Source organism: Oncorhynchus tshawytscha, linkage group LG16 (genome assembly GCF_018296145.1).
Source record: "Oncorhynchus tshawytscha isolate Ot180627B linkage group LG16, Otsh_v2.0, whole genome shotgun sequence".
In the NCBI taxonomy this organism is placed as follows: domain Eukaryota; kingdom Metazoa; phylum Chordata; class Actinopteri; order Salmoniformes; family Salmonidae; genus Oncorhynchus; species Oncorhynchus tshawytscha.
In genome coordinates, this window is record NC_056444.1 from 21,145,833 (window position 1) to 21,169,689 (window position 23,857).

General features: G+C 44.7%; 1 protein-coding gene across 3 annotated transcripts in view; it reads right to left on the reverse strand.

Annotated features, from left to right (window-relative positions):
* Positions 1 to 23,857, reverse strand: part of sema5a (sema domain, seven thrombospondin repeats (type 1 and type 1-like), transmembrane domain (TM) and short cytoplasmic domain, (semaphorin) 5A) — a 202,208-nt gene that overhangs the window by 117,276 nt on the left and 61,075 nt on the right. For all 3 annotated transcript variants that reach the window (XM_042298964.1, XM_042298963.1, XM_042298965.1), the window contains 2 exons: positions 19,105 to 19,150; positions 5,110 to 5,172 (listed from right to left, as the gene is read on the reverse strand). In XM_042298964.1, coding sequence (XP_042154898.1) covers positions 5,110 to 5,172; positions 19,105 to 19,150 — 109 coding nt within the window. The remainder of the gene's footprint in view (positions 1 to 5,109; positions 5,173 to 19,104; positions 19,151 to 23,857) is intronic.

The window sequence follows — 23,857 nt, forward strand, 5'->3', positions numbered from 1 at the left end:
CCATGTGAATGTCTGAGCCATGTGAATGTCTAAGCCATGTGAATGTCTGAGCCATGTGAATGTGAACGTCTGAGCCATGTGAATGTCTGAGCCATGTGAATGTCTGAGCCATGTGAATGTCTGAGCCATGTGAATGTCTGAGCCATGTGAATGTCTGAGCCATGTGAATGTGAATGTCTGAGCCATGTGAATGTCTGAGCCATGTGAATGTCTGAGCCATGTGAATGTCTGAGCCATGTGAATGTCTGAGCCATGTGAATGTCTGAGCCATGTGAATGTGAATGTCTGAGCCATGTGAATGTCTGAGCCATGTGAATGTCTGAGCCATGTGAATGTCTGAGCCATGTGAATGTCTGAGCCATGTGAATGTTTGAGCCATGTGAACGTCTGAGCCATGTGAACGTCTGAGCCATGTGAACGTCTGAGCCATGTGAACGTCTGAGCCATGTGAATGTCTGAGCCATGTGAATGTCTGAGCCATGTGAATGTCTGAGCCATGTGAACGTCTGAGCCATGTGAATGTCTGAGCCATGTGAATGTCTGAGCCATGTGAACGTCTGAGCCATGTGAATGTCTGAGCCATGTGAATGTCTGAGCCATGTGAATGTCTGAGCCATGTGAATGTTATGTCTGAGCCATGTGAATGTCTGAGCCATGTGAATGTCTGAGCCATGTGAATGTGAACGTCTGAGCCATGTGAACGTCTGAGCCATGTGAATGTCTGAGCCATGTGAATGTCTGAGCCATGTGAATGTCTGAGCCATGTGAATGTGAATGTCTGAGCCATGTGAATGTGAATGTCTGAGCCATGTGAATGTCTGAGCCATGTGAATGTGAACGTCTGAGCCATGTGAATGTCTGAGCCATGTGAATGTCTGAGCCATGTGAATGTCTGAGCCATGTGAATGTCTGAGCCATGTGAATGTCTGAGCCATGTGAATGTCTGAGCCATGTGAATGTCTGAGCCATGTGAATGTCTGAGCCATGTGAATGTCTGAGCCATGTGAATGTCTGAGCCATGTGAATGTGAATGTGAATGTCTGAGCCATGTGAATGTCTGAGCCATGTGAATGTGAATGTCTGAGCCATGTGAATGTCTGAGCCATGTGAATGTCTGAGCCATGTGAACGTCTGAGCCATGTGAATGTCTGAGCCATGTGAATGTCTGAGCCATGTGAACGTCTGAGCCATGTGAACGTCTGAGCCATGTGAACGTCTGAGCCATGTGAATGTCTGAGCCATGTGAACGTCTGAGCCATGTGAATGTGAACGTCTGAGCCATGTGAATGTCTGAGCCATGTGAATGTCTGAGCCATGTGAATGTCTGAGCCATGTGAATGTGAACGTCTGAGCCATGTGAATGTCTGAGCCATGTGAATGTCTGAGCCATGTGAATGTCTGAGCCATGTGAATGTCTGAGCCATGTGAATGTCTGAGCCATGTGAATGTCTGAGCCATGTGAATGTCTGAGCCATGTGAACGTCTGAGCCATGTGAACGTCTGAGCCATGTGAATGTCTGAGCCATGTGAATGTCTGAGCCATGTGAACGTCTGAGCCATGTGAATGTTAATGTCTGAGCCATGTGAATGTGAACGTCTGAGCCATGTGAATGTCTGAGCCATGTGAATGTCTGAGCCATGTGAACGTCTGAGCCATGTGAATGTTAATGTCTGAGCCATGTGAATGTGAATGTGAACGTCTGAACCATGTGAATGTCTGAGCCATGTGAACGTCTGAGCCATGTGAATGTCTGAGCCATGTGAATGTCTGAGCCATGTGAATGTCTGAGCCGTGTGAATGTCTGAGCCGTGTGAATGTCTGAGCCGTGTGAATGTCTGAGCCATGTGAATGTCTGAGCCATGTGAATGTCTGAGCCATGTGAATGTCTGAGCCATGTGAATGTCTGAGCCATGTGAACGTCTGAGCCATGTGAACGTCTGAGCCATGTGAATGTCTGGCCATGTGCCATGTGAATGTGAATGTGAATGTCTGAGCCATGTGAACGTCTGAGCCATGTGAATGTCTGAGCCATGTTAATGTCTGAGCCATGTGAATGTCTGAGCCATGTGAACGTCTGAGCCATGTGAATGTCTGAGCCATGTGAATGTCTGAGCCATGTGAATGTCTGAGCCATGTGAACGTCTGAGCCATGTGAATGTCTGAGCCATGTCTGAGCCGTGTGAATGTCTGAGCCATGTGAACGTCTGAGCCATGTGAATGTCTGAGCCATGTGAATGTCTGAGCCATGTGAACGTCTGAGCCATGTGAATGTCTGAGCCATGTGAATGTCTGAGCCATGTGAATGTCTGAGCCATGTGAATGTGAATGTGAATGTCTGAGCCATGTGAACGTCTGAGCCATGTGAATGTCTGAGCCATGTGAATGTCTGAGCCATGTGAATGTCTGAGCCATGTGAATGTCTGAGCCATGTGAATGTCTGAGCCATGTGAACGTCTGAGCCATGTGAATGTGAATGTGAATGTCTGAGCCATGTGAATGTCTGAGCCATGTGAATGTCTGAGCCATGTGAACGTCTGAGCCATGTGAATGTCTGAGCCATGTGAATGTCTGAGCCATGTGAATGTGAATGTGAATGTCTGAGCCATGTGAATGTCTGAGCCATGTGAATGTCTGTCTGAGCCATGTGAATGTCTGAGCCATGTGAATGTCTGAGCCATGTGAATGTCTGAGCCATGTGAATGTCTGAGCCATGTGAATGTCTGAGCCATGTGAATGTCTGAGCCATGTGAATGTCTGAGCCATGTGAATGTCTGAGCCATGTGAATGTCTGAGCCATGTGAATGTCTGAGCCATGTGAATGTCTGAGCCATGTGAATGTCTGAGCCATGTGAATGTCTGAGCCATGTGAATGTCTGAGCCATGTCTGAGCCATGTGAATGTCTGTGAGCCATGTGAATGTCTGAGCCATGTGAATGTCTGAGCCATGTGAATGTCTGAGCCGTGTGAATGTCTGAGCCGTGTGAATGTCTGAGCCGTGTGAATGTCTGAGCCGTGTGAATGTCTGAGCCGTGTGAATGTCTGAGCCGTGTGAATGTCTGAGCCGTGTGAATGTCTGAGCCGTGTGAACGTCTGAGCCGTGTGAACGTCTGAGCCGTGTGAACGTCTGAGCCGTGTGAATGTCTGAGCCATGTGAATGTCTGAGCCATGTGAATGTCTGAGCCGTGTGAATGTCTGAGCCGTGTGAATGTCTGAGCCGTGTGAATGTCTGAGCCGTGTGAATGTCTGAGCCGTGTGAATGTCTGAGCCGTGTGAACGTCTGAGCCGTGTGAACGTCTGAGCCGTGTGAACGTCTGAGCCGTGTGAATGTCTGAGCCGTGTGAATGTCTGAGCCATGTGAATGTCTGAGCCATGTGAATGTCTGAGCCATGTGAATGTCTGAGCCATGTGAATGTCTGAGCCATGTGAATGTCTGAGCCATGTAAATGTCTGAGCCATGTGAATGTGAATGTGAATGTCTGAGCCATGTGAATGTGAATGTCTGAGCCGTGTGAATGTCTGAGCCATGTGAATGTCTGAGCCATGTGAATGTGAATGTGAATGTCTGAGCCATGTGAATGTGAATGTGAATGTCTGAGCCATGTGAATGTCTGAGCCATGTGAATGTCTGAGCCATGTGAATGTCTGAGCCATGTGAATGTGAATGTGAATGTCTGAGCCATGTGAATGTCTGAGCCGTGTGAATGTGAATGTGAATGTCTGAGCCATGTGAATGTGAATGTGAATGTCTGAGCCATGTGAATGTGAATGTGAATGTCTGAGCCATGTGAACGTCTGAGCCATGTGAATGTGAATGTGAATGTCTGAGCCATGTGAATGTCTGAGCCATGTGAATGTCTGAGCCATGTGAATGTGAATGTGAATGTCTGAGCCATGTGAATGTCTGAGCCATGTGAATGTCTGAGCCATGTGAACGTCTGAGCCATGTGAATGTCTGAGCCATGTGAATGTCTGAGCCATGTGAATGTCTGAGCCATGTGAACGTCTGAGCCATGTGAATGTCTGAGCCATGTGAATGTCTGAGCCATGTGAATGTCTGAGCCATGTGAATGTCTGAGCCATGTGAACGTCTGAGCCATGTGAACGTCTGAGCCATGTGAACGTCTGAGCCATGTGAATGTCTGAGCCATGTAAATGTCTGAGCCATGTGAATGTCTGAGCCATGTGAATGTCTGAGCCATGTGAACGTCTGAGCCATGTGAACGTCTGAGCCATGTGAACGTCTGAGCCATGTGAATGTCTGAGCCATGTGAATGTCTGAGCCATGTGAACGTCTGAGCCATGTGAATGTCTGAGCCATGTGAATGTCTGAGCCATGTGAACGTCTGAGCCATGTGAATGTCTGAGCCATGTGAATGTCTGAGCCATGTGAACGTCTGAGCCATGTGAATGTCTGAGCCATGTGAACGTCTGAGCCATGTGAACGTCTGAGCCATGTGAATGTCTGAGCCAAAACCTGCCATCTTATCCTCCAACGGTTTAATAAAGGTTAAATAAAATAAAATCCTCCAACGGAGACATTTCCTTTTAAGTGCCTAATTGTCCTTTCATCCACTGTATTTAATAAAAATACAATAATTATGCATACATGTGTATAGATGATGTAATGTACCATGTTTGACCATGATTGTGTTTAGTGTCTCAACTCAATTTGAACGGTCCACAATGTAGTTAAAAAAATCTGTATTTTATATTATTGTGGAGTGATATTTAAATACACTTCACTCACTCACAAACACACACACACACACACACACACACACACACACACACACACACACACACACACACACACACACACACACACACACACACACACACACACACACACACACACACACACACACACACACACACACACACACACACACACAAAAACAGAGGAAAGGAAAACAGTGTCTGTGTATAGTCAGTTTAAATGAAAGGTGTGTACTAAACCCACTAAATTCAGACATAAATCCACCTACTTCAGACATAAATCACACATGGTTGTCCATGAGGGGTTTTCTCCAGTTTGAGTGAAGTCTAAGTTAAGTCTGAGTTATGAGTGGGTTTGTTTCATGTTGGGATGAGTGTGTTAACGGCCTCACCTCTGACTTCCCCCGACTGAAGCAGGCTCCTTTAGTGAACTCATCACAGTGCCACTCCGCCTCCTGTCAACACAAAAAATAACATTAGAAACACAAGATACTGGTGTTAAACTGCATTAGAAACAGACACTGAAACAGCATGGCACAATGGAAACACATAGGCATTAAACGAAGAGAAAATTAAACATTGGGCAAAAAAATATGAACTGTTCATTAACACCATTGTAAACCAAAAAAAAGATCAGCTTTTAGAAACACTCAATAAACTGATACTTGAGCAGTAGACAACAGTTTAGTAATGAACAATGACAACATTCTACAATAGCCGTTTTCTGTAGGCAGGTATACCACATCACATAGTTTTAAATACGGTGTAGACTATTTCCTCCAGTCTTGAGTTGGTTTGACCAGGTGGTATAGTATCGGCCACTACAACCAACCTCTTTCCCTTTCCCATTCATTTATATGGCTGTGGTTCATCGACCCACACAGAGGCTGAATGAATACATCCTACACAGCAGACCGCATCCTATCGGTGTACCAGTGCACGTTAAATATGAACACTGAATTCAATTAACGCGCCCACCCACCAGGGCTCATTCCAGACACGAGGGAGCGAGCACAGAGACGGATGACAATGTGATTTACACCAGGGGAGAAAATGAGGGATACTTAGACATGAGAGAGCGAGCACAGAACTGAATGTCAATGTGATTTACATGGGAGGAAATGTTGAGATGCTTTTCACGTTTTTACTAGCAGAGAGGACTTAGGAGATAAAACCTAAGCCTGTCCTCTAAGGATGAGAATTCAATACACTCTGATTCCTCAACTGTAATTTCACTTCTGGTCCTCCAGGGGGTTTTCATTGATAAAGGTTCTGTAGTAATGGAATGAAATGACTGCTGGCGTCAAGCCAGTGAAACGATGGATGGACAGAGGAGGAGAACAGCCATTACCGCCCCTCCAAGAGATTAGGGAGTGAATTGAAAGTTTCTGTAATAATTACTGTACCGCTGTAACTTAATGTACCACTCCGGGAGTTTATGAACCACTTGCTAGCTATCAGTCCCATTGTAATTGTATGTTTCACTGTAACTCTAGACCACCTTCCCCAATCATTCATTCAGCCAGGTAAATCATGGAGAGCAGTTTCTATTTTTACAATATGGTAAACTACTTGAGGGAACTTTATACTGTATGGGTACTTTTTTTTTTTAGGATATAAAATAAATCGTGTTTTCATCTTAAATATACTCTATATTTCAACTTTGTATAAGGACGAAATGAGGGGAAGGTAGCCTAATGAGTTGAAACCACCTTTTACATTAAGAACCTGTTAAACTATACCAAACACATTATTATAATGTTTCCATCTGATTCAGGATTGAAAGTTGTATATCAGCTGTATATCGTGCAGACAGAAAGAGAGGTAAAGTTGAAACCCCTCAGCAGAAACGTTCTTTCATTTCCTCCTCAGACAGGAACAGTGCACTGAAATTCTCCTCCGTGGTTTTTATGAGGAAGCCTTAACTCCACCGTCCCAATGGCCTCAAAGAAGTAACAGGAAGTAGAGATATTGCACGCACACACACACACGTGCACACGCACAGGTAGCCTAGAGGTTAGCGCATTGGGCCATTAACTCAAAGTTTCCTGGTTTGAAACCGGGGCCGGCAAGGTGAAAAAATCTGTTGCTGTCTCAGGGAGAGTTGGGATGTGGAAAAAAACACACTTGTGTGTAACAGGACAAAATATAAGCACCCCCCTAATAATTATTATTATTATTATTACCCACACACCTGGCAGGTTCACGTGGGAACAGGAGGCGGGAGAAGGGGGGATGAGAAGGAGAAAGAAAATAGGATAGAGGCCCAGCATAAAGTGGAGGGAAGCAGAAGGTGGTGGATTGTGTGTGTGCATGTGTGCGTGGCCACCACTCAGCTGTATCTGTCAGGATGCCAGATGACATTCCAGGCCAAAGCTAGCTATTTTAGGGACAGTGCTCCTCTGACACAAACCACACATAAGCACTAGCAGCTCAGCATGCCAACCCAGCTTGCACAGCACTGGCTGTCCCTATGAGTAGGCTGTGTGTGTGCAGTATGTGCTCTCAAAAATTACAGGGAAAATACCAAAAAGTTTGGTCTAACTTTCACTGGTCCGTCTGTGATATGGTATTAGATAGTAATGATGAAGTAACATAATCAATAATATTACGAAAGAGCTTTGTGGGCACTAACGGATTCAATAAAACAAATCATTACTCATTCAAATTTATTATAATAATCAAATATAAATAGAAAAATTCAGAAGAGATTCAAAACTCATACTTATTCCACTTTCAAAAACGGCTACTATAATAAAATATGAAGTGAATATTATCCATCTTTCCTAAAAACCAGTAATATATTGGCATCATTTACCACCTCCCACACCCCAGTACCTCAGTGCCAAGACATCAAATGGGCCAGAATACCTAGCCGTGCATCGATGCAAAGTCCAGAACCAAAATCTTAAAACATTAAACACCCATTACAACCCTATTATTTAGCCTCACTGTACTCTGCAGACGAAATAGCTCTCTTAAAGTGAAATTTAATCTCTAGTGTGCTGACATTTATTCTAATTATCAGCTCTCAACTTTAGGTCTCTGATACACAGCCCTTTTTTAGTTAGAAAGAAAAGCTGCTTTTCAGAAGTATCTACTGGTCTGAAAGCAGCTGTAGGGCATAATCACATGCAGGCATTCAGTGTTTGGGACTTAAAGTGATTTGAATCTGGAGATATGCATGTTCTCTCTGCCCACCCTCTCTCTTCACTACACTGTCCTCAGTACTGTTTGATAACCAAGAGATGAGCCTTTGTGCAGAGACCATGTGTGTGTCTTTACTACTAAGAGGCCCATTGTTACCCTAAGGTGGGTGTTAGGGAGAGACAGAGAGAGCATGGTCAGAGGACAGACAGAGGGAGAGAGAAACAGAAGGGTGGCAGAAAAAGAGATTGGGTGAGAGAGAGAGAGAGAGAGAGAGAGAGAGAGAGAGAGGGAGAGAGAGAGATAGAGAGACAGAGAGAGCATGGTCAGAGGACAGACAGAGGGAGAGAGAAACAGAAGGGTGGCAGAAAAAGAGATCGGGTGAGAGAGAGAGAGAGAGAGAGAGAGAGAGAGAGAGAGAGAGAGAGAGAGAGAGAGAGAGAGAGAGAGAGAGAGAGAGGGGGAGATATTGGGGGGACATAACATAGCATAGGACAGGGACTTAGGCAGAGAGAGAAAAGGGAGAGCAAGGAAGAGGAATGGAAAGACAGAGAGAAAAACAGAGAAGTGTTCTTCTCCCCAGACACCCAGACATGATAGCATCTATTTTGCATAAAGAGAGCCACACGTTATGTCTAGAGTAGATACTGTCTAGGGACTCCTTCGTAAGACTAGGACATTATGAGGAGAGACAGAGAGCAGAGACATCTGTATCTGTTCGAAATGTCTTTTGACCGTTTTTTTGTTGTCGCGACATTTAGAATTCTGACTGATGTCTGGCTGATGTAAGCTGATGAAAGGTTCTGACAAGAAATTGGCCCTGAAGTCATGTTAAAATATGTGTCTGTTTCACAACAATCCCAGATAGTTACAGTCATCAGAGCAGAGCTGTCAGTCAACATGCAGGTAGGGTATTTAAAATCTTAATAGGGTATGTTTTAATTGACTGAGAAACATCCTAACTCCACAGAGACTGTCGTCTCACCCTAATGTATGACATCAAATATGAAGGTGTTCAGTATACACAGGGCAGACAGTCAATTAGTCACTATCAGTGTGAACATTGACCATCATCCAGGGTCAAACCATTAGTTTCCGAACCCCATCACCCCTCTCAGCCACTTTAATGGACCAGTCCAAGTTATTATTGAGTGTGCTGTGTATCTCTATTCTGTGCCCCCATTCCACTGACTCAGTCCTCTGTATTATTCCATGCATTTAAATGGAGGAGTTATCCCGACTTGGCCAATTTAAAGAAGCTGTGCTATTGAAGCTAACAGAGGTGTTCCGTTAGTGCTTGCTAAGCAGGGGTAATTGTCTCTCAGACAGAAAGTGTGATGGGAAGAGAGAAGCTGCTGAAATACAACACACTGGGAACTTATTTTGCATCTTGCATTAGATGTCTTCATTATAGCAAAAAATGATGTTTCATGGCATATGTGCTATTTATTTCACATACTGCACTCCACATTGAATGTGAACAATGCTACTGCTACTACAGAACTTGTCCAGCAATAATTGCCTAATGCTTCGATCCACAACACTGAAAAACTAGACTGCCTCTGTGTTCCAGTTTACATTTTCTGTGTCAGAGGAAATAGCCTACTAATGAAGGATTTAAAGTCTCTCATGTCTCTCATAAGGCCATTATATTAACGATAGAACAGAGGGAGAGAGAAGAGAAAGAGAGAGAGAAACAGGACAGGAAGGAAGGAACACTGAGGTCTAGAACCCAGGTGATCATCCATCACCGTGAGCAACACAATGGGATGTGAACACAATGCAGACAGAGAGCAGGTAATTCATCAAGGCAGTGCTACGTCCAACCCACAGCAGCTACTGTACAGGGTGTACAGGGTGCCAAGGCTAACTCTGCTGACTGGGGTTGGCAAGGGGTGAGTGTAGGACAGTGAGAGGGTAGGGGGTAAGGCTAGGAGGTAGAAGGGGGTAAGGGGTGGTGTATTGACATAGGGATTGTTCACACTAGACATGCTAGTCATTGCAGAGTAGGCCTACTTTACCTGATGCCAGATTCTATATAAACCAGATTCTGAGTGTGTGTTTGTGTTGTAAAAACACTCTATCTGATGGCAATCAGAAACTTCTCAGAAACTTTTCACTTCAAATCATTGTTTTGCTTTGTATTCTGAGAGTGTTTACAACACGAAAACAGTTCATCAGACAAAGTACTATCTCTCGCCTGAGTCGTCTGTACCCTTCCTGTTCATAGCCCCAATTGAAGAGATAATCCATGGGGAATGCAATCAAAGACACACAGAAATTGCAAAAGAGTTCTCTCGCTCTCGCTCTCGCTCGCTCTCTCTCTCTCTCTCTCTCTCTCTCTCTCTCTCTCTCTCTCTCTCTCTCGCTTTCTCGCTTTCTCGCTTTCTCGCTTTCTCGCTTTCTCGCTTTCTCGCTTTCTCGCTTTCTCGCTTTCTCTCTCTTCATCTCCAATGTTATCCCTTCTTCTCAGAGCAGAGGACTTCACTTCTCTCCCTTGTGCTTTTCTAAAACCTTGACTTTATTGTTCATTACAGCCAGGGAGTAGGAAGAGAGAGGGGGAGAGAAGGAGGGAGGGAAGAAGAGCATTTTGCTGAGGTAACAGAGGCCAGTGAGATTATGATAGCAGGCCTCAGCCAGTATCGATCTCCTGGTGAACTCTATATCTGCAGTACCACAGGACAGACAGAAGGCAGTTAGCTGGCTAGCAGCACATCAACTGCCACCGCTCTCTGAAACTCCAAACAACACAACACTGCCAAGATGCTCCAGGTTTCATTTTAAGTGATGAGGGTTAGTTTGAGGGAAAATTAGAGAGATTTCAATCAATAAAGCCAGAAAAACATTCTAGAGTGCTGGTTTATTTTTCCTTCATACATTGAAGGATGACCTTGGCTGTTTTGACATGCTCATAAATATATTTCCTTGGTTCATAAAGGATTACGTCTGAGCATTGATTAAACATCAAATGGTAATTCTACCTCGTCTCTTCTTGTAAAAAAAAAGAAATCATGTACGGCATAGCTCTCAGCACTGAGCTTCATCAAGACACACAAGACACGAGAGTGTAGTTTTGTAGGTCATTTCCCACAGCAGACTACTTGATTTTTTCAACAACAATGTAGACAAGTAATTCAACTAAACCTGTGAGTATTCTGGTAGTGCATTCTTTCTAGGAATGTATTATTTACTCGTTTATTTGTTAGGGACCATGTACAACATGCCATTGCGCCAGATTTAGCTAGATAGTACATTTTCATCTGTAGTTCCCGTATTGCGGTTTCATAAACAATATTCCCATCACAAATCAACTTGATCCATCTTTAATGCTCTTAATATGAGCTGAGAGGCACCAGCAGGGGAGACTTCCTTCATAATGAAACCTAACACAGAAAGAATATAAGCCATGCCAAGGACGCCAAGGATGCAAATCTCATTGCAATGAAAATAATTGTATCTTTTAAAGAGAGGAGAGGGGAAATTAAAACAAGAGGAGGGGGTAAAGGGTAGTGGAGCTGATGGACAAAGCAGAAGATGTCACGCCCTGATCTGTTTCACCTGTCTTTGTGATTGTCTCCACCCACCTCCAGGTGTCACCCGTTTTCCCACGGTATTTATTCCTGTGTTCTCTGTTTGTCTGTTGCCAGTTCGTCTTGTCTTGTCAACCAGCGTGTTTTTCTGTGCTCCTGCCTTTTCCTTGCCTCTGTTTTTCTAGTCCTCCTGGTTTTGACCTTTTGCCTGCCCTGACTCTGAGCCCACCAGCCTGACCAATCAGCCTGCCCTTACCTTGAGCCTGCCTGCCTCCTTGTACCATTTGGAACTTTGACCTGGTTACTGAACTTTTGCCTGACCTCGACCTGCCTCTTGCCTGCCCCTTGTTGTTTAATAAATATCAGAGACTCTAACCATCTGCCTCCTGTGTCTTAATCTGGGTCTCGCCCTGTGTTGTTATAGTACGAACTGGCCATGACTGACCCAGCAGACTTGAACCCTGCAGGGAGGAGCTACTTCAGAACCTTATGGAATGGTTCCAATCTCTGGCAGAACGGGGTTCAAGGCGTTAATGGAGCAGGTCTGTGAATTATCTCACAGGCAGCATTCCACATCTGAGACCTCCCAGTCACTCAGTAACCCACCTACCATTGGTGGGTTTGTTCAGCCTACCCCATTTCCCCCGAGAACCCCGCATACCTCCTCCGGAGCGATATACTGGGGATCCTGGAACCTGCCGGGCGTTTTTTTCCCAGTGTTCCCTTATTTTTGAGCTACAGCCATCTTCGTTCCTTTTGGATCGGTCGAAGATAGCGTATCTTATTATGCTAATGTCTGGAAGGGCACTCTCCTGGGCTACAGCTGTTTGGGAGCAACAATCCGGTGTTTGCTATTATCTGTAGGATTTTATGGCAGAGGTGAGGAAGGTGTTCGATTCTCCTGTGCATGGGAGGCGGCCCGAAAACTACTGAAATTAAATCAGAACTTCCATAGTGTGGCAGACTACGCAATAGATTTTCGCACATTGGCCACCGAGAGTGCCTGGAATCCGGAGGTCCTGTTCAATACCTTCACAGACTATCAGAGGAGATAAAAGACGAGCTAGCAGCCCGGGAGTTACCTTTGGACCTCGATTCCCTCATCGCCCTTACCATTAGGATTGATGGGCGTCTACCAGAACTCAGGAATGAGAGGAGCTCAGGTCTCGGCAACACTCGTTCATCTGCTGCTGCTTGCTCACCTCCGAAGGAACCCGGACGTCCCCGAAGGCTACATTTCTGAGAAGATCCGAAGCCACCCGAGCTCCCTCGAATCATGGGCGATGGGTCTGTCAGATACACTGGAACCTATGCAACTGGGCAGAGCTAGATTATCGCCTAGGGAACGTTCACGTAGGCTAAGCTTCAATAGTTGTCTGTATTGTGGCGCTGCGAGGAATTAAATAGCCACCTGCCCAGTAAAGAGACCTGACTCATTAGTAGGTACGAGTACACTGGTGAGCCAGACTGGGAATTCACTAATTCCCATTACCCAAACTCCTTTTTTTTGTGATCCTGCTGTGGGGAGACCAGTCTAAATCTCTCCGGGTGCTGATTGACCCTGGGGCAGATGAGAGTTTTATGGACGCTATCCTGGTATCCGAAATAGGTATCTCCACTTAACTCATCTCCGTTCCCAAGAATGACAGGGCACTGGACGGCCGCTCCATTGGAAGAGTCACGCACAGCACAGTTTCCATTAATCTGCGGGTATCTGGAAATCACAATGAGTCAATACAGCGTCTCCTCAGTGAGTCTCCCCACATCCCTGTTGTTTTGAGATTTCCTTGGCTCCAGAAGCACAACCTCAATATTGACTGGACCATTGGTTAATTCCTGGGTTGGAGCCTGTTCTGTCATTCACATTGCTTGAAGGCGACGAAGCCTACCCTGGAACGTCCACCTCCAGGGTTAAGTCCAAGCCTCGGATCTCTCTGCTGTTCCCGCAGAGTACCATGACCTCCTGGAGGTTTTCAGCAAGGCTTATGCTACCTCCCTTGCTCCACACCGTTCTTACGATTGTGCTATTGACCTCCTCCCAGGCACCACACCGCCTCGAGGCTGGCTATATTCCCTGTCTGGCCCTGAGACCAAGGCCATGGGGGAGCACATTGAGGACTCTCTGGCTACTGGGAGTATTCACCCTTCTGCCTCTCCTGCCGGCGCAGGGTTCTTCTTTGTGGGGAAGAAGGACAAGACCCTGCGTCCATGTATTGAATTCCGGGGCCTCAGTGACATCACGATCAAGAATCGTTACCCTCTACCACTCCTATCCTCGGTTTTCGCACCTCTCCAGGAGGCTACCATATTTTCCAAACTGGACCTTCGGAATGCCTACCACCTTGTTTGAATACGCAAAGGAGACGAGTGGAAGACGGCCTTCAACACTGCCAGTGGACACTATGAGTACCTTATCATGCCGTACGTTCCCGCTGTCTTCCAAGCCCTGGTCAACAATGTGCTCCGGGACATGTTGAATCGTTTTGTATTTGTCTACCTCTATGACATCCTGGTTCTCTCTTGTTCTGCCCAAGAACACGTTCTCCATGTTCGACAAGTCCTTCAGCGCCTCCTGGAGAATCAGTTGTTCGTAAAAGTAGAGAAGTGTGAGTTCCTCCGCTCCACTATCTCCTTTCTGGGATACGTCATCGCTGAAGGGAATGTCCAAATGGATCCAGAAAATTTGAGAGCGGTGATGGATTGGCCCAACCCATGTCCAGGGTGCAGCTACAACGGTTTCTGTGGTTTGCTAATTTCTACCGCCGTTTTATTCGGGGCTACAGCACCCTAGCGGCTCCCCTCTCTGCGCTCACCTCTCCCAAGGTACCGTTCACATGGTCCCCAGCAGTGGACAGGGCTTTTGTGGATCTGAAACAGCGATTCACTACTTTCCTCATCCATCTGGACCCGACCCGTCAGTTTGTGGTTGAGGTTGACGCTTCCGATGTGGGAGTGGGGGCCATCCTTTCCCAGCGTTCTGTCCAGGACCAAAAGCTTCATACCGGTGCCTTCATGTCCCATTGTATCAACTCTTTGGAAAGGAACTATGACGTTGGGAACTGGGAACTCCTGGCTGTTAAGATGGCTCTGGAGGAGTGGAGACACTGGCTGGAAGGGGCCGACCATCCATTTTGGGTGTAGACTGATCATAAGAATTTAGAATACCTTCCCACTGCCAAGCACCTTAACTCGAGGCAAGCCCGTTGGGCCCTGTTATTCACCAGGTTCAATTTCACCATCTCCTACTGCCCAGGATCCAAAAATGTGAAGCCAGAGGCCCTCTCTTGCCTGTACAGTTCCGCTGCCACACCCTCTGAATCTGAGACCATCCTCCCTGCCTCATGTCTTGCGGCTTCAGTTGTCTGTGGTATTGAGACCCCGGTCCGCAAGGCACAACATTCCCAGGGGGGCTAACCGGATGTTTGTCCCTGATTCAGCCTGGCCTCAGGTCCTGGAATGGGCTCACTCCTCCAGGCTTACCTGTCATCCTGGTGCCCCTCATACCCTGGCTTTCATCCAACAACGCTTCTGTTAGCCCACTATGGCTCCTGATGTCTCAGCCTTAGTCGCCGCATGCACTGTGTTTACTCAAAATAGGACTCTGCGGCAAGCTCCGTCTGGCCTCGTTCACCTACTCCTTGTTCCTCATCGCCCCTGGTCCCATATTTCCCTGGATTTTGTCACTGGGCTTCCCCCGTCAGATGGCAACACCACCACCCGTTTTCCCCATTATTCCCAGGGTATTTGTTCCTGTGTTCTCTGTTTGTCTGTTGCCAGTTCGTCTTGTCTTGTCAACCAGCGTGTTTGTCCGTGCTCCTGCTTTTTCCTTGCCTCTGTTTTTCTAGTCCTCCTGGTTTTGACCTTTTGCCTGCCCTGACTCTGAGCCCACCAGCCCGCCTGCCTGACCAATCAGCCTGCCCTTACCTTGAGCCTGCCTGCCTCCTTGTACCGTTTGGAACTTTGACCTGGTTACTGAACTTTTGCCTGTCCTCAACCTGCCTCTTGCCTGCCCCTTGTTGTTTAATAAATATCAGAGACTCAAACCATCTGCCTCCTGTGTCTGCATCTGGGTCTCGCCCTGTGGCATTATAGAAGAAGGTAAATGAGGAGAGGATAAGAAAAGAGAGGAGAGCAGGAAAGAGGAGAAGAGACGTGAAGAGGGGGAGAGTTAGAAGAGAGAGAGAGAAGAGGACAGGGGGAGAGGAAAATTACAAGAAGAAAGGAGAGAAGAGACGAAGAGAAAAATAGAAGATGGTAGCAACCAAAGTAGAACCAAATCTCACAATAGCACTCCGACCACTTCAGCTGAGCCCTGTTTTTTTTAGATAGGTAGCTCCTTAACTCTCTAGCCTAAAACCCTGTTCCAGTCAGATGCAAAGCAGCCTCTAGACTCAGGGTCAGGGGTTTAAATTGGCAGTTGGCCCGTGGTCCAGATTACCAAGGCTTTCTCTCTTTGGAGATGGGGCCTGCCTGGGGCGAAGGAGGGTTGATAAGGGCTAGAGGAATCTACACTGAGTGAGGGATGAGATAAAGGCTAAGAGGGATGGATGAAGGGATGGGGGAGGATGAGAGAAGAAGGGATGGGATGAAGCATCTTTAATAACCAGCCCTGTCCCAGTGAGCACCAACAAAAGAGTGACTCCCCATGGATCTCTGCCTTTCTCTATGGGGGGTATCTCTTTTCTTATCTCTCTGTCTCACTCTACCTCACTTTCTTTCTCTCATCTCTGTCTATTATGATCTCCGATCTCTTTTTCCTCTATTCTTCCCTCTCCTCGTCTTCTTCATGTCTTTTGTTCTCTCTCTCTCTCTCTCCCCAACCCCCCTCCCCCATTCTCTCTATTCTCCCCTGGTCTTTGAGGGTGTAAACAGCCAGTGTCTATCCTCTGTCCAGAGCATCAGTAAACTGCCAGTGTCTAGCCTCTGTCCAGAGCATCAAAGGAGCCTGCTGTTTCCCCCCAGGAAGAGATCCAGATAAACCTCTAACGTGTCAATGTTTGACTGGTTACTCACTGGGCTACACGATTCTTAGCCCCACAGGGGGTAAGTACACACATACAGCCTTCAGCCATGGAAATCAAGGAGAAAGGAGGGAGCATGCTGGGGTAATGGTTACTATGCCATTGTGGGATGAAGGGATGAAGGGAGGGAAAGAGCTACAATTATACTGTACAGTATGTTTACAAATATCACTTTGCACTGCTCAAACACATGCTATTGCTTTCAACATCAAAGGTTGACAAAAAAAGATAAGAGATATTATTTTATAGCATAATTTTAATAACACATTTTTAAAAATCAAATAATCAATTTGCTTGATTCAATTGATTTGGTTTTGTGCTGCCAGTCTTAACTAAGAAGAGATTGAGCATCTGAGAATGAGCATCTGTGCTTCTTCCTCTGGCAGGCAGAACACAAGGTGCAAATAACTTAGCAAACTGCAAAAATACTATCGTCATGCAGCAGAACAGAATGGGTCTGGACCACAGGAACTTCACACGTGGTTTTAGGAGCTGTGTTAGACATACACGTATAGGGAATTAACACTGACTGCAGAGAAGACTACAGTTAGACAGGTGGGGCATTAAGACTGACTGAAAAGAAGACTACAGTTAGACAGGTGGGGCATTAACACTGACTGAAAAGAAGACTACAGTTAGACAGGTGGGGCATTAACACTGACTGAAGAGAAGACTACAGTTAGACAGATGGGGCATTAAGACTGACTGAAAAGAAGACTACAGTTAGACAGGTGGGGCATTAAGACTGACTGAAGAGAAGACTACAGTTAGACAGGTGGGGCATTAAGACTGACTGAAGAGAAGACTACAGTTAGACAGGTGGGGCATTAAGACTGACTGAAGAGAAGACTACAGTTAGACAGGTGGGGCATTAAGACTGACTGAAGAGAAGACTACAGTTAGACAGATGGGGCATTAATACTGACTGAAGAGAAGACTACAGTTAGACAGGGGGGCATTAACACTGACTGAAGAAGACATTAAGACTGACTGAAGAAAAGAAGACTACAGTTAGACAGATGGGGCATTAAGACTGACTGAAGAGAAGACTACAGTTAGACAGGTGGGGCGTTAAGACTGACTGAAGAGAATACTACAGTTAGACAGGTGGGGCATTAAGACTGACTGAAAAGAAGACTACAGTTAGACAGGTGGGGCATTAACACTGACTGAAGAGAAGACTACAGTTAGACAGATGGGGCGTTAACACTGACTGAAGAGAAGACTACAGTTAGACAGGTGGGGCATTAACACTGACTGAAAAGAAGACTACAGTTAGACAGATGGGGCATTAACACTGACTGAAGAGAAGACTACAGTTAGACAGGTGGGGCATTAACACTGACTGAAAAGAAGACTACAGTTAGACAGGTGGGGCATTAAGACTGACTGAAGAGAAGACTACAGTTAGACAGGTGGGGCATTAACACTGACTGCAGAGAAGACTACAGTTAGACAGGTGGGGCATTAAGACTGACTGAAGAGAATACTACAGTTAGACAGGTGGGGCATTAAGACTGACTGAAGAGAAGACTACAGTTAGACAGATGGGGCATTAACACTGACTGAAGAGAAGACTACAGTTAGACAGATGGGGCGTTAAGACTGACTGAAGAGAAGACTACAGTTAGACAGATGGGGCATTAACACTGACTGAAGAGAAGACTAGAGTTAGACAGGTGGGGCATTAAGACTGACTGAAGAGAAGACTACAGTTAGACAGATGGGGCATTAAGACTGACCGAAGAGAAGACTAGAGTTAGACAGGTGGGGCATTAAGACTGACTGAAGAGAAGACTACAGTTAGACAGGTGGGGCATTAACACTGACTGAAGAGAAGACTAGAGTTAGACAGGTGGGGCATTAAGACTGACTGAAGAGAAGACTACAGTTAGACAGATGGGGCATTAAGACTGACCGAAGAGAAGACTAGAGTTAGACAGGTGGGGCATTAAGACTGACTGAAGAGAAGACTACAGTTAGACAGATGGCGCATTAAGACTGACTGAAAAGAAGACTACAGTTAGACAGATGGCGCATTAAGACTGACTACTGTGGCTGGTGGACTTTCCTGAATCCCTGATCCAGCTTAGCCTAGAGATGGCCTCTGCACATAGACCATGGTACAATCCAAGCCCATAGGACCTCCTGACAAAACAAGAATGATCCTGGCTTCATTTATCAGCACTTAACTTAATGATGTTGTCAAGATGCATAGCCTATAACAGCGAGAAACGTTTGGACTCTTTGAAATGTTCCCTGGGTTTTCATTACTGTAGCTCCCATGGCATGCTATGACAATATTTGTGTCTTGTTTGTGACCATTTCTTAAGGGCCTGACAGCTGGGCTGTTCCAGTAAGTGTTACGATAATTACTGCATAACTGTGTTACAGACAAAGACAAGACAGACAGGACTTCTTATAGATGACACTGTGGTCCAGCAGAGAGTAGGGAGGTGGTGGGAGAGGGAGGGAGGGAGGGGGCAGAAAAGAAGGAAGAGGAACAAAGAGAGAGAGAGAGAGAATACGAGAAGAAAGAGAGAGAAAATGAGAAAAGAGAGAAGTGAATGGAAGAGTGAGTGAGAGGGATATATATATAGGAAGGGGATTGAGAGGGAGAAAGAGGGAGTGACAGAGCGATAGATAGTAAAATAGAGGGGGGATAATGGTAACGCTGGTAAAGACTCACCTGGATCAACGAGAGGTCCTCCAGATTGAGTCTGAAGAGGTGGTTTCTGAAAGAAAAAAGAGAGGGAGGAGAGATGAAGGTAGAATCTTCTCTAAAAGAACAACACCGGAGAAAATAAAAGTGGACAGGAGAGCATTTCTGGTAATAGGTGTCCAACGATATCTCTGGGTTATTTTATCCCTATTTTGGTCATTTTCTCTCCCTTAATAACACATCTTTGATGTAGCACACTTGTTTCCTGGCCACTTCAAACACCTGTTCAGATGTAATGACATATAGGAACACTTGATTAGACTACTTTGCTGCTATAGCATTCCAAAACTAGGTATATCTTTGTTGAATAGAAACCCAGTCAAAACTGAACTGAATATAGTTTGCAAGATTACATACTTTATGTCATCTCTCCCAGTGATATGCGCTTGTCTGGGAAGAACTTTCCCGTAGACACAGATGCGGGATCAGCTTACCCTTGACAAATCTAAACCTTAACCATTAGATATTTTTTACGGGTAACTTCATCCAACTGAATGGGAGTTTTGAGGAGTATTTTTCTCCGCTCTGCTGATGAGTATTTGTCTCTGTTAATACATGAGTTCATACATTTTGTGAAAAGAATACATACTCTATTAGTCAGCTTGTCGAGAAAGAAATAGCCTATTCCAAACAGACTATGGGACAGTTGTGGGACGATAGATCCCAATAGGCCTAGACTAAATAAATAAAACGTTCAAAAGCAATGAGTCTGATGCAACAGATCACAACGTTTAGCTTAAAATGTTGATAAACTACTATTATTTCACATTATAAGAGTCGCAATGTGCAGCAGGCTACGTTTGAATATTCTTTCCAAAACGCAAATTAGCGGGAAAACACTGTTGTCAAAAGCACACCGTACATACGAGCGGTTTCACGTGACAGAGACTAAAATATCCGTTAGAAGGTAGATCTAATATGCAACAACTAGCACGGATTGCTGTTATTACAACGATTGTGCCTTTGGCTATTGGCCAAAGAAAGAAAGTTAATATGAATTCATTTCTTCCACGGATATGGTCTGATTTTGTCTAGGCTACTTTAAAGCAAGGTAAGACATGCCTCATAATATGAAGTAAAACGCTCAGGTTTCAGACATTTAAGTATATGTTTTTAAAAGGCATACTGCCTCCAGCTCATTGCAAAGTGGTGTGTGACGCGCTGATGATGCCTGCCTTCCGTTGACTACGCATTTGCTATTTGAGATGCTGTAGCAGCAGCTCTCACGCTGTCAGACATGTTTTCCGCTGAAAGGCTATCTGTATTCTGTACGTGTGTGATAAATAAGATACATAACAAATATACTGTACACATGCGCCAATTTACTTCCACTAAATTAGGCAAAATAACCTAGAAACTGGTATTTCCATCAATTAATAGTTTAAAAAGCATTATTTCGGGATGGAATTTTTTCGTCTTCTCTCCGACCATTGTCCGGCGTCAATTTTATTTATCGCCTTTTCACATTTTTTTTTATCGGACAAAAGCCGGCTATTACCGGCTAACGGAAACTGTGTTTCAAAGGTACATCTCTCTGTCTCTGTCTGATTATAAAGGCTTTCACGGGTACATCTCTCTGTCTCGTTCTGATTATAAAGGCTTTCACAGGTACATCTCTGTCTGATTATAAAGACTTTCACAGGTACATCTCTGTCTGATTATAAAGACTTTCACGGGTACATCTCTCTGTCTCTGTCTGATTATAAAGACTTTCACAGGTACATCTCTGTCTCGGTCTGATTATAAAGACTTTCACAGGTACATCTCTCTGTCTGATTATAAAGACTTTCACGGGTACATATCTTGGTCTGATTATAAAGACTTTCACAGGTACATCTCTCTGTCTGATTATAAAGACTTTTACAGGTACATCTCTCTGTCTGATTATAAAGACTTTCACGGGTACATATCTTGGTCTGATTATAAAGACTTTCACAGGTACATCTCTCTGTCTGATTATAAAGACTTTTACAGGTACATCTCTCTGTCTGATTATAAAGACTTTCACAGGTACATATCTTGGTCTGATTATAAAGACTTTCACAGGTACATCTCTCTGTCTGATTATAAAGACTTTCACAGGTACATCTCTCTGTCTCCATCTGATTATAAGGACTTTAACTGGTACATCTCTCTGTCTGATTATAAAGACTTTCACGGGTACATATCTTGGTCTGATTATAAAGACTTTCACAGGTACATCTCTCTGTTTCCGTCTGATTATAGACTTTCACAGGTACATCTCTGTCTGATTATAGACTTTCACAGGTGCATCTCTCTGGCTCTGATTATAAAGACTTTCACGGGTACATATCTTGGTCTGATTATAAAGACTTTCACAGGTGCATCTCTCTGGCGCTGTCTGATTATAAAGACTTTCACAGGTACATCTTTCTCTCTCGGTCTAAAGAAAAATATACTGTAATCTGAAAAGAGCATAGGCCCATGAGGCGGTGTGTGTGTGTGTGCAAACCACAGTGAAAGAAACCTTAAGCCCAACAGTGAAACTTCACTTTAATGAACACCTTTAGCCTATCCTTGGCTCAGGCTCTTTTGAATTGTGAAGTTTCCATTGTAAGCCAACTAAAAAAACGGTTTATTTGGAAACATGACAGTGAGTAGTCTCTATATTGACTACCAATGTCTCACTATGGTTTTGTAAAGTCAGCATTATTGCATCACAGAATCATCATTTCAAAACGATTGTCTGGATCCTGGATACTGATTGTTTGACAGCAGGGAGTTATTCACTACAATCCCCGGGTAATTTAACTGTTCCATTAGATTTATCAATGCGCAGCCACTGTCCCACAGCCCAGCTAGGCAATTTATAAACGTAATCTCCCCTGGAAAAAAGCGTCTATACAATATTTCCCCATGCTACTTGCCTAGCATTTGGTTTGCAACAGTTGGAGTTTGTCTAAACCTTTCCTGTGGAACAACGTTGCAGGTTTTTTGGGCGATCTCCACCGTGCCATGCATATGAACGTTATGAAACTGACAGCTTCTCTGAACCAGGCGAATTCATTTTATCAGAATAAGTATAATGGATATATCCAAAGAAATGGCAATGAAAACGAAGGTAAAACAAAAAAGCATATAGCTTGCTGTCATTTCAGCTGCTTGATGAGATTGTGTGTTCGCTTTAGCTGGCTAGCTAGCAAAGTAGAAGTAGCTAGCCCCATAGCAAAATGTTTTACTTAGAACGTCTATGAAATTGGATTGGACAATCACCCCATTTGGCTAGGAACTTCAGAATCTCAGAACTAACGACTAGACTATATTGTATGGTGGAAGGATGACATAAAACGAATGTACTAATTCAAATAACGTTTTTAATGAAAACATGTCATTCATCTTTTTTGAAATGCTGGCAACCATTTTATAAAAGCAATAAGGCCCTCAAAACCAGGAATTATTGTGAATAACACCCTCCTAAGAGCGGTTTTGCCAGCCCTTGGCTTCGCCTCGGAAGTTATTCCCACAATAATTACCGGGTTCTCGGTACTTATTTTTGAGTTATAACAGCTTTATTACATTTTCAGCAGATTATCGTTTCCTTTTAAAAAACGTTTTATTTCAAATAAATTTGGCCTTGAATGTCAGAGAATCAATCTTTCTATTTCAGTTCAACTTGGTGCATGAAGGTATAACAACCCTCCTAGCTCTTGTCAGAGTAATGCATCTAGTCTGTAATATTATTCATCAGCTGAAACCTCTTCCCATAAGATGACTCGATAGCTTACACACATATGCATAGGTGCATGCACGAAGACGCACGCACGCACAGACGGACACAAACGGATCCATCTTCTGAAGCGTGGCTATCTCACAGGGCAGGCTGTGGTCTAAGAACCTCTTTACAGTATATTGACATTTACATCGATCTGCCTCTCCTTCTCTACCTCCATTATCACTGAGTCCTTTCACTCTGGCCATCAGGCCACAGACAACCCCTAGCTCCTTAAACACTTAATTCTAGATCCCTGTCACTGAGCATTTAAGGAGCTAGGGGTTGATTTGGTACTAGGCTTCTCTGTCTGTGTGAATGGGCTCGGAATACACTGTGTGTTGAATCTGTCTAACATGGAGTTTCCATGAGTCCAATTAGACCTGTATTTTGGATACAGTTGGTTTAATTCAAGATGTTTAACATTAGAGCAGTCGTATAATTGCCTTCGAACTTCTGGTGCCAATATGGCTCACATCAATGTCTAAAACTCAAATGTAGTTAGCCAGAGAGGGTATGTCTGTGGCCTGATGGCCTGCGTGAAAGGACTCAGTGAGGCCTGGTCCTAAGTCAACCCCAAGCCCTGGACACTTCTCCTAGATCCCTTTTACTGAGCCGACTCCAGAGAGAGCGTGAAGACAGACTAGGCCAGACAACTGCAGATAGAGACAGGACCACCCTAAAGCCTCTGAGTCAGGTTAGTGTTTGAAAGGAAAGGGTAAGAGCTCTTCTCTCTCCCTCACTCTATCTTCTCCTTATCTGTCAGGCCCTGCAGGTCTTTCCAACTTCTCCGTTTCCCTGTATCCCATATGCAGTACATTAGTTTATTCCCCCAGCTCTGCTTCTCTGTGTTGGTCCTGCTCCTCCAGCTCTCTGTCTCCTCAGCCATCTGCTAAACTGGAGAGAACGGCTTGAATTGACAACCTAGGCCATAAGCAGAAGTGAAATACATGCATAGTAAGGCACACACACGAATGCCCTCACACACAA